This window comes from Mesitornis unicolor, unplaced genomic scaffold (assembly GCF_000695765.1).
Source record: "Mesitornis unicolor isolate BGI_N332 unplaced genomic scaffold, ASM69576v1 scaffold3964, whole genome shotgun sequence".
Lineage (NCBI taxonomy): Eukaryota > Metazoa > Chordata > Aves > Mesitornithiformes > Mesitornithidae > Mesitornis > Mesitornis unicolor.
Window position 1 is genome coordinate 26,279 of NW_010177866.1, and position 11,419 is coordinate 37,697.

The following is an 11,419-nucleotide window of genomic DNA, read 5'->3' on the forward strand; positions in this document are numbered from 1 at the left end:
TTTCCTTACCAGCAATGGGAGCTCAGGACCCTGCAGTCACCTGCGAGTGTCTCCAGTGCCCAAATCCTTCACATGCACAAAAAGAAGTGAAATGAATGCCCCTGGTTTCAAAGAGATATTGCACTCCTCACTGGGATCCAAAGCAGGTTCTCTCCAGCAATACAGTGATGGTAAATGGCTGAGAAAGAAACTTCAGTGCCTTTATTCCTCAGTCCCAGGCTCATCATCTCCTTGTTGTGCTCTAGGGGAAGGCTGCATCGCCCTGCGAATAGAAGCAACCGAGTCCTTAGTTCCCATCCACACCGTGCTGACACACCATGGCGAGAAAACGGGGGTCTTCCAGGGTGAAATCAAGTTACAGACATCGCAAGGGAAACAGAGAGAAAAGCTGTATGGTAAGGAACAAGAGCTCTGTGCAATGCTCGCCCTAGAGAACATCCATCTCCAAAGACTTCTGCTAGCTCCTGAAAACGGTCCTTGCAGTGCTCTTAGTCACGGGGAGGCAGGAGCTTTGGGTGCTGGCTGTAAGGAGATGTGGGCATTGTCAGCTCTCAGGAGGATACCTGTGCTCTTTCAGAAACGCAAGCGCTTCCACCTGAGTTTTTCTTTACCATTCAAGTAAATTCGGCAGGCTCAGAGAGCCCCCTGTCTGCCACTGGTACCGGTGTCAGCGAATGGTGGTGGTTTATTGCCACTGGCTGTATAACAAGGCGGCAAAACTCTCCCTGCTCCAGCCGCCCTGGGGAACATCTGAAAAAGGCATTTGAGTCTCTCAAGGAGCAGTTCCTCAGCTAAAAGATCATAAACTTGGCCTATTTTCACCTTGTTACCCGTTGTTCTCTTTCAGAGTGCAAAAGCAGCCTCGCTACATTTACTATGGTCAGTGGTAAAATGACCTATATGTGAATGGGGGATCAAGACCTTTGTATTTCAAGATACACACTTCTTCCTGTGTCAGCAGAACATGATCTGTATTAGTGTGCAGTTGAAAATGTAATAGAACAACTGTTTAAATCTGTCTCGCTGTCATTCTGGTAGGCAGAGATGCCTTAATACAAGCAGGAACATAGCAAACGCAGGGAGTCAGACTCTGAAGCTGCCAAAACTCTCTCTTACACCTTTTCTTTCCCTCAGATTTTGTCAAGATTGAACGTGACGAAATTGCTGGGCAGAAACCAAAGAACATTGGCAGCTTAGAGCCCAGCAAAGACTGGGATCAGACCAACAGGTAAAGTCAGTTACAGAAAACTAGCTGGCTCAATAAACACAAAGCTGGGCTTGCTTTGGGAGCAGCGTGAACAGGCTCGGTGAGCCTGGGAAGCTGCCTTGGTGGCTTTCTGGTCAGGGCTGGGCAATGCTGCTGTGCCCACAGCTTCAGCAGCTGAGAGTGCATTAGTCAGCCTGGGTCCTGCACCCCACTGGAAAAGGGCCCTTTTGTTTCCAACAGAAAGTCCAAATCTACTCATCTGATGGCCAGAGAGGCAGCAGCCATTGCTCGCTACTGGGGGAGTGCTTCTTCTTCTCCAGACAACCCAGGAAAGGAGGAGATGTTACGGTAACCTTGCTGCTTTACCTCCACCAGCTTGGGGTGGGAAGCTGTGCTCAAACTGCCTGTCTTTGCCTTTCTGAGAGTGATGGGATGCCTCTGGGTAAGGCTGTCCTTTCATTCCAGCCTCAGAGATGCATTTCTTTGCAGGCAGCTTCCTGCCTTCGGCCTGCTAGTTCATATGGGTACATCTCAACAGGCCAAATGTCTGTGCTGTGCAATGCTGCCCAGCACTGCAATTTGCCTCTTGCTTGGAGCTGCTGAGCTGCTGGGCCCAGAAATGTGTCAAAGCCCCTCTGTGTGGGTGCAGAAGCATGGGAGCATCTGCCACAGCCAGAGGAACTGTGCCCAGTCTTGGTCCCTGCTATCCAATAAAGATGTGGACAGGTTGGAAGGGTCCAGAGAAGGGCCACGAGGATGCTCAGAGGACTGGAAGAGCTGACAAAACTGGGCCTGTTCAGCCTTAGGAAGAGAAGGCTCAGGCGGGACCTTATCACCATGGACCAGTGCATAAAGGGTGGCACCAAGAGGATGGAGACTCCCTTTAACAAGGAGTCCCATGGAAGAGACGAGGGGCAATGTACACAAGTTTTGTCTGGGGAGATTCCCATTGAACTCCAGAAGTCTTTTTACTATGAGATCAATCAGACATTGGAATAATGCATCAATGAGATATTGGAATAATCTGTCAATGGGATACTGGAACAATCTCCCAGGGGAAGTGATAAATTCCCCTACACTGGTCAGTTTTAAGTCAGCTTGCCACGGTGCTGCCTCAGCTCATTTGAACTACACTTGTACCTTGGGAGATTGGACTGGATGATCCTTGTGGTCCCTTCCAACCTAGTATCCTATAATTCTATGATTTGATGATTCTATCTCAGACTGGGGGATGTGGCCTTGACCCAGCTCCTTCCTTCCCAGTAGCCCAGGGGAGGGAGGTGCTGACAGGACTCCCACTTACTCTCAACAGTCAGTGGTACTGAACCTAAGCAGTCAGTGGGCACTGACTCCTTTGCAGCTGGCAGGGGGAAGAAACATCAAATGTATTTGTTAACGTATTTTCCTAACAGTATTTCTTCTTTCCAGCAGCTCCACGCCCACAGACATCAGCAACCCCAACTACCTGGGGATGGCAGCTTTCTCTCAGCAGCCACCCGCAAGCAGCCAGCTCAAGCAGATACCCTCCCCAGACCAGCCACCTTCTCTCTGGAGCTACGAGCAGCAGCCCAAGGACACCACCTCTGTAACGGGGCAGAATCCGGCATCCTCCACATCGCCCTCCTTGTCGCCTCTGTCGCCAAAACCGCCCCTCCAGCCTGCAGTGAACAGGAGCATCTCCAGTCGGAGTCAGGAGTACCTGTGAGTTTTTGAGTCCTGTACTGGGGCCAATTCTCTCTGGTCATTCTATGCAGTCACTATTTAGAGGGTTCAAGATGTGGTATATTCTTTCAGGCTTTTATCTCTAGAATTAAGAAAAGGTAAGTGAAGGTCGCAAGTGCAGACATCACGTACTCAAAGGAAACTGGTGCAGCAGTTCCTCAGACCTGTGTGGAAGGAAAGCCAAAAATATATGTCTAGGTTGAATTCTCTACCAATAGAAAAGACTACAGAGCTGACTGTAGCAGCAAAGAAAAAGGGAAGAGTGTGGCATAGATCTTTCCACTGGATGGGAAGGAGAGCTCCTTCACATGTCCCGTGTGAAGTACTTCAACTGAACTCCTACTTGCACCACTATTCAGATGTCTGGCTTGCTGCAGAAGTCAGCATCCGTGTGCTGCCTCCATCACAAGTCTCGATGCAGAATTTCCCTCCAGCCATTGAAAACAGCCCGTCCCTACCCAAGTTAGTGGAGGCGCTTCACCGAGTGCGTGTACACAGTGTCCACATCCCAGACCTCTTTTTCACACCAACAGCTGCTTTCTGAGATCACTGGTGAACGTATGGGGCCTCCATAAGGCAGAGCTTGCATTGGAGCTGCATCACTGCCTCAGTCTGTCATGTGCCTGACAGTGCTCTCAGCTCTTTATTCCTGCATCCACTGCCTTTCAGAAATCAACTCGAAGCAAGGAACACAACTTATTTGAAGGCACCCAAAGCACAAGTGCCACTCACCCCATTTCCACTCTTTTCAGTGGTGTTGTGGCTGATCTTTCAAGCATTGTGGCAGTTCTCCAGATGAAAGCCTTGCCAGACTGGGTCGAGCCGTGTAAATCTCCCAAACCTCTCCTGTCCCGTTGTATGGCTGCTCTGTCCTTCCAGCCTGAGCCTCACTTCACGGAGGAGATTGACCTAGTTGTAAAATGCTACGCTGTGATGTGAGCTTTCACACCGGCTGTCCAGACAGCCACTTCAATCCCCTCCGCCGGATCTGAGGGTTCGTGTTAATATTTAGATGCAGATTTGGGCACGTTGCAGAGCCATCAAAGCGCTTGGCACCGTTTGGCTCAGTAGCTTATCTCTGCTGAACGAGAAGCCAAGTATCACCCTGACAAGGCTGCAGTCCAGCAGGGAGTTTATACAGCGTATCTGCTCTCAGCTGTCATGTTAATAATGATTAAACAAAGTAAACACAACACACAATTCTGTCCTCTCCCCCTGAGTGTCATTGTTACCACGTTATGCCTTTGCACATTCAGTTTAATTTTCTCATGCTCATTTCCTATTCATTTTCTCTTTAATTCAGTCAGTGTCTTCTGCCCACTCTTTACAAGTCTCCTTTTTACCCTGCTTTGGTGACTGCAGGCCTCCTGAACTGGGGAAAACCGCAGCAGAGCCTTTGCTTCAGGAGGAGGGACAGCAAAAGCCAGAGATGTTTGAGAACCCGCTGTACGGCTCTATGGGCTCCAAGGGCAAAGCAGCAGCCAAGAAAGAGCAGGACTACCCCAAGGCCTTGCGAAAAGAGCAGCTTCCACCGCCCGAGCAGAGCTTCCACCTCCCGAAGCCACAGGAGCCCGAGAGCTGCAAGGCCTCTGGCAAACAACCATCGCCGCCTTTCCTGGTGCCCACGCCGCGGTTTCGGTCCTACACCTGCTCCGGCCAAGCCGAAGAGAAGAACGCAGGTGAAAAGACTCAGGGGAAGGCGAAGGTGACTGCACCAGCAGAAAACACAGCACCACTTAAAAAACTGGTGAAGCCGTCAAGGTCTGAGGTCGCCCCCAGCTCCCAGGGGCAGCAGAAGCCGCCCCTTCCCTCCAAGAGCCGGGCGGTGCTGGACATGCAGAACCCCAAGGGCCGAGACTATCGGGACAGCACGGAGCTGCCGCACTCCGGGAAGCACCGGACAGAGGAGGGACCAGTGGGCAGGACAGCCACACCGGTGTGTACCTGTGGGAGTGAGGCAGGGGGGCTTGATTTGACCGTGGGGTCCCAGCAGAATGATACTGGAGTGGGACTGGTCTAACCACTGCGCCCTCGCTCTGCAGTGCCTGACCAAACGCAGGGCACTGCCCCAAAAGCTGACACGGCTTGAGGAGCAGGGAATGCCCGGGAGCATTTTGAAGTGATATTGCTGCAGGAGATGTCGTGCCAGGAAACCATGGCCTTGGTTTTGCATGAAGGGTTAACTTCTGGTCTGTTTAGGCTTGATGGCTGGAATGGGAAAAGGAATGGGAATGGGAATGGAATAGGGATAGAATCATAGACTCATAGTCAGTGACTTTGCTGTTCTTACACACATACCGCAGTGTTTCTGAGAATGTCCAGACTTGGCCTGACAGCACCCATCTACAGTAGTGGCTGATAATAGAATTCCTTGGCCATAATTACTACAAAGATGATTAGAAGTAGTTTTCTATGGGAGACACATCAAATTGGAGCAGTGGTGTCCAGAAACATCGCTGAACCCTCTACAGAAATAACCACGCACCTGCTTTTCTGGGCTGGTGGGGTTTTGCTGTGTGTGTGGTTGTGGTTTGGGTTCTTTTGTTTGGTGGGTTGGGCTTTTTTTTGCAGAACGTGATGAGCTGGATGAGAAGGAGTAGGGGAGGTCTTGGTAAATGGGTTTGGGAGAAAAAGAGAGGCCATTTGAGCAAGCTGTAGGATGTTTTCTGTCCTTCTCCATCAAAACTTCCGGAATTAACCATATCTGATGTCTTCTCTCGTCTCCACAGTGAACACGACGTGGCAGATGGCACCCTGGGAGGAATCCTGACGGGGAGAAATGGAGATTACTGCTTTGTTCACACGGACGTCCCTGGTTTGGTGCTAGAACCAGGGGTTTTATTGTTGAGGGTGTATCCCTCTCTCTGATTACACAAGTGTTCTGCTGAGAAGTTGATCTGATGTGCCTCAGACCAGGAGGAACCAGCACCACAACACCAAGTTGGCCTTTTGTGGTGTCACCTTGGTCCTTCCATTAAGAGGCAGGTGATTCAGTACACGCATTACTAAATGTCTTTAAAAAGAGGAAGGTACGGTATAAGGACCAGGAGACGGAAGGGGAGCCCCCTTTCTACAACAGTAAAACGTGTATTTTGTGCTACAGAGCTCCTGTCCAAGAGCGACGTGTCAAAGGAAGCATCCTCAAAGCGGTACAGCTCAAAGCACGGAGCAAGGAGTCCAGGGAGGGTGGGAAATGAGGGTGAATGGCTCGCACTGATACTGCTGAATGTCACACACTGTCACAGGAGCCAGCTCCGCGCTGGGGCCAGCCCCCAGGCTGCGCACACACGTCGCTCACGCAGGGTGTGAGGGCTGGCCCCTGTTATTTCCTAGCAGGTAGTGCCGGTGTACCCCTCACACGCAGGGAAAGCACAGCACGACGTGCAGAACCGGGAGCACAGCAGCGTCCGTGGGCAGCCCCAGAGCAGAGCTGCAGCCGTGGCAGCCCGCGCACAGCACGCTCTCTGCTTTGGAAGGACACCCCGGCTGGTTTTGTAGCATTCCTCATAGATTAATGCTGACCTTACTGTACACTTGTGTTCATTGACTGAGAACGAATCCTGTTAACATACCTGTGATTTCTGGTCTATTCAAGTATTAATGCCACGGTTACAGCCAGGCTCTGCCTGTTTGTGACTCGATCGTTGCTGTTGTCTCTGTGTCGATTACTTAAAAAAATAATAAAAAATAGACACTTTTCTGGTCGTTCTTTGCTGAAAACTCTGAATACAGCAGCGCTGCTGCGATATTGCGACTGAAGACACAATTCTGCGGTGTGTTCCTGTAAGATATATAGGATTTCTACAAAGAGTCTGTAACTTCTCAGCAATGAGACAGGCTCAAATATTCTGGGTTTATCCACTGGCTTTCTAGGCTGCAGGAAAGAAACTACATTGACCAAAGTTTCCAAAGTAAAAGCTTGGTATAAAGCAAGGGTAGCCACTTGAAAAATACTCTTGTAAATGGGAATACTGCTTAAATCTGGCGCAGGTTTGCAGATGAGCAGGATTGGAGATCTTGATTTGGCCCTTCCTTTTGCAAGAGGCGTTGCTGGGGGAGTAGAGGAGCTCTCTGCCGAATTTCCAAGCAGAAGAAAAGTGCGTTACTATTGCCACGCTAAAAATGCATTAGTTGCCCAGCTTGAAACGCCACTTGTGGCTCCAAAGAGGGTCTGAGTCTATGACAAATGCCACCAGATTTTTGCAAGTGGAAAATGTTCCCAAAAAGGCTCTGTAAGGAGCTTTCTGTAGCGGTGAGAGTTCTCAGGTGAGCAATGTAGATATAGAGATGGGCTGGTGCAAAACACATAGCGGGACACTGCAGGATAATGGGATTTATGGTCAGACGAGCTGTGCCTTGAGGTGGTGGAGCTGGGGATGCCAATGCTTGCCAGGTGTGGATATTAGAAAATGAGATTTAACAAGTAAGTCTTGTGCTTATGTTTGTTTTGGTTCGGTTTTACTTTCTGGTAAAAAAATCCCATACTTTTTGGTACTGGTTTTATGTGTCCTGAACCGGGTGAAACTTGGACTGAACGTGAGCTGCTGCTTTCTCCCATGTCCCTGGGCCTGTGGCTCTCTTGCCAAGCCAGGCACAGGTTTCTGGTATTGTCCAATGAAGTTGGTATGGGCAGTGCAAGTATAATGTTCTCATACAAGTACAATGCACTCATACAAGTACAACGTACGCACACGAAGGCTATGAATTGTCCAAAAACTTACTCATTTCCCCAAGATGTAGTCCCTGTGTGTAACCTCCCAGCCTCCTTTATTTTACATTCTTAACACAGCTTATTAAAACAACTTATTCCCATGGAGACCCAGCTGCCAAAATGCTTCAGGTTCCCATCTGCAGGATGTAGTGCTGTAGAACGTGGTGATTTTAAAACCCCAGTTTCCTGCCTGCACCTGATGCACCCAGCTTGAGCTTCCTTGTCCTCTCAGCTGTAAAACAGCTATCACAGGGTGCTGTTAAAGCTTCTCCTAAAATGCTACATATATTTCCTTCAAGGTAAAGGGAGGGTCTTACAGGAAACAGATCAAGGAGGAGAGAAAATAGAAGGAGGAAAATAAAAAGAAAATGAGTTGGGCACTCCAAAATAGCAAGTGGATGATGCTGATGTTGTTAGAAATCAGGCTTTACATTTCTTTTTACCTACTGTAACTTGCCATGTTTTTCCTGTATTATCTCACTCTGCATCACCAGATTTCCCTGAACTTCTGCTCTCAGTTCATTACCAGTATCCTGTATTATTCATATTATTTACAGATCATCTTTACACTCGCTGCCAAGTCAGCTAAACAAAAGATATACTGGAGATTAATCCAGCTCTGCAGAACTACAGCATCATCGTATGTGTGATTCCAGTCTTCACTGCAGCTGTGGGTTTTTTGGTCACAAATCTGCCATATTTGATTCCTGCTTCTGGAGGTGAATTAAAGTTAATGGCAATCTGCTACACATTACGGTTGTTATTAACGCATGATTGGGTTTTTCTCCAAGGTCTGGTCTAGATTACATCCAGAACAAATTCATCTCTCAGAAAGCATTAGATTATATCATAACTAATAAAGATGGCACACAACAGAGTAGTACATGTTTGGCTCGGGAAAGAAGGAATGGATGGGGATGGATGCAGGAGATGGGGTCCAGCAACAAGCAGAGAGGGTACAGAAAAGCAACCAACGAAGTGAAGAGTTTGTGGAAGGAGAGAGCAGAAGGGAGGTGGGTATCAGCCATCTCCAGTCTCCTTCTCGACACGGAGAAGGGAAGACAGCGAAGAAATTGGAACAGAAACAGGAGACCTTTGCGACAGCAAGGAGGAAGAGTCAGCACAGAAATGACGTCTGCTCTGTACTTCACAGCAATGGTTCTCAATTGGGAAAGGGCAGTGTCAGGAGGAAGGAGCCAGGCTCTGCTCTGGGATGGCCAATGCCAGGACAAGGGGCAATGGTCCCAAGCTGGAGCACAGGAGGTTCAAGCTGAAGATGAGGACAAACTTTGTCAGGGTGAGGGTTATGGAGCATGGCCCAGGCTGCCCAGAGAGGTTGTGGAGTCTCCTTGTCTGCAGACACCCAAAGCCCTGGCCGTGTTCCTGTGTGACTGCTCTGGTGCTCCTGCTGTGGCAGGGGTTGCACTGGGGGAGCTTTCCAGGTCCCTTCCCACTCCTGACATTTGGGATTCTGTGATCACTTCAGTTTCCATCACAACGTGGCTATCTTGGTGCAGAATCACAACAAAATTGGGCTGAAGGGACACTGCAGGGCCCCGTGCAATCCATTCACCACACAATCAATGGGTAAACCACACAATTCTGAACAGAGAGATGCTTTTCACTGGCCTCGTGTACCTGCAGTGTCCTTCTCCAACAGCCTGTTTCAGAGCTGTACTGGCCCTGCCAGCCCTCCCTCATCAATAATGGACATTTCTGGGTGGACTTGAAGCCCTTTTAGTCCAGTCCTGTCCCTGGTGAACAAGCAGATCAGGTTGTTGTCTTCATTTTCTGACACATCGTATGTACACGATGCTCTTGTGCTTCCCATGGGCCTCCTCCTCTTTAGAGAAGACAATCCAAACCACCCAAACCTGCTCTTGAATAAACCAGCAGGTTTTAATGGTGGTGGGAGCAGAAGGCACCGCAAATGGGGAAAAAAAGCTACTTTCAGTGCAAATGAGCAGTTTTATCACATGTTCTTGTAACTCTTATTGACATAAAAGGAGAGCAAGATGGTAGAAGATGACATGGGGCAGGTATGTGGCATTGGAGAGACTGCCAGAAGCTGGATTTAGGAAGAAAGAGGAATATTGTAAAAAGCGTTGTTAGCAGGTGTTGTAAAAATACCCAGGATGTCCTGCCCACTATGGAAATCACAGGTTACAGAAAGATGGACATCTTCAACATGGTGTGATTTGTCTGAGATTCAGATTCACAGATTAATTGTCCCCTTTCCCTTGAAACAGTCCAACAGTTATTTTAAACAGTAAAACATATGCAGCGTTTCCAGTAATTTAGCTAATGCTGGAGGACACACTTTTCCTCACGGCATTTCTGCTCAAAGAAATAGTGGACAGTTATTTTCTCTCCTAGTTTTACTGAGAAAAGCTCGCTCTCAAACCTGAGCTGAAGGGTTTTTGTTGGAGGGGCTGAAGGAAAGCGGATGGTTGAAAAATCAAAGGTAGCGAGAGACTTTGGGGCTGATTATATATTAAAGTCATGGTAAAATCCTCAGGAGAGGAGGCACTGAGTCTGATCCCTGTATTTTTTTTCCCCCTTTTTCTCATGCTTTGCCTTTGGTTTCCTCTTTTTCTGCGGTGGATTAAGATGTAGAGAAGAGGATTTGAAAGGATGAATTTCTGTCAGTGTTGCCCTTCAGGAGTTCAGTAGCTATATCCACAGAATTAGAACTTAAGCTTACAGTTAAGAGTAATTTTGCATGTTTAAACACCTAATTTGATTTTATAATGCACAAGCAGCAAAAAAGTAGCCTGTGTGTTTGGCCAAATTAATTTTGTAGAGAACATGCACAGCCCTGTGTGTTGTGTATTTGATGAGACAGCTGTGCACGAACTGTTATTAACCCAGCTAGCTGCGCCCTCTCCTTCAGCATCATATTCTAGTGAATAATCTATTTTATCCTGTTACAATTTAATAATTGCATCTTCATGTATTTATTCAAAAGCTAAACAAAACTATTTAGGTAGTCCAAGTCAAGCAGCTTTGTGAATCCTGACCAGTTTCAAATTAAATTGCAGTAATACGGTTACCTGACACATGACTTAAGAAGTTAAGCAGTTAAAAGTACAGCAATGAAGCAGGCCGTCGTGGATTTTTACATCTGCCAAAGAATACGTGCTTTTTTCGTGACATTGGGCAGGATGTGCTGGTGCAGTGAAGGCTGCCCTTGTAGTTTATGCTGTGTTCCAAATCACCCTTCTGCTAGCTATAGAGCTTCTAGTAAATATTTCATGTTCATTCACAGGAATGAACGTTGCTTGCTTTAAAATAAAGCATAATCCTGCTTTGGAAAGAAAAGGTAAAGGAATGAACATCAGGCTGGCAGCTGGTGAGCCAGCACATGCCCTCGATGCCACACACGCACCAGGCGCTTAGTGCACCACAGCCCTGTCAAAGTGTCACGTAATTCTCGGCTTTTGTTAATTTTTTGATTTGAATGTTCTGTTATTCTTTTAGGGAAGCTATTTATGTATACTGTTAAGCGATGTCCTTCCATCCCCTGGGCCTGCGCCCCTGAGGGGGCGGTCAGAGCCCTCTCAAGATGGCGGCCCGGGCCGGACGGCGCAGCTCGCCGCTCTCAATATGGCGGCAGCGCTTCCGAGAGGGGGGCACAAAATGGCGCTACGCGAGGTCCCCTCTCTTCAGGAGGGTGTCCTCCTGCCCTGCGGTGGAGACCGACATCGCGCTTGCGGTGCGACTCTTCCGCGGCGCTGCCCGGTGCGGGAGTAAGGGTAGCGGGGCTAGCGGCAGCGGAG

At 48.5% G+C, this 11,419-nt stretch overlaps 1 protein-coding gene across 1 annotated transcript in view; it reads left to right on the forward strand.

Moving 5' to 3' along the window:
- The window catches only part of INPP5D (inositol polyphosphate-5-phosphatase, 145kDa), a gene marked incomplete at its 5' end in the record, with an annotated part of 26,129 nt that extends 21,180 nt beyond the window's left edge, over positions 1-4,949 (forward strand). The window contains 5 exons of the mRNA XM_010182242.1: positions 246-395; positions 1,135-1,228; positions 1,448-1,555; positions 2,636-2,908; positions 4,292-4,949. Of these exons, the coding sequence (XP_010180544.1) occupies positions 246-395; positions 1,135-1,228; positions 1,448-1,555; positions 2,636-2,908; positions 4,292-4,949 (1,283 nt within the window). The remainder of the gene's footprint in view (positions 1-245; positions 396-1,134; positions 1,229-1,447; positions 1,556-2,635; positions 2,909-4,291) is intronic.
- Positions 4,950-11,419: the final 6,470 nt, after the last annotated feature.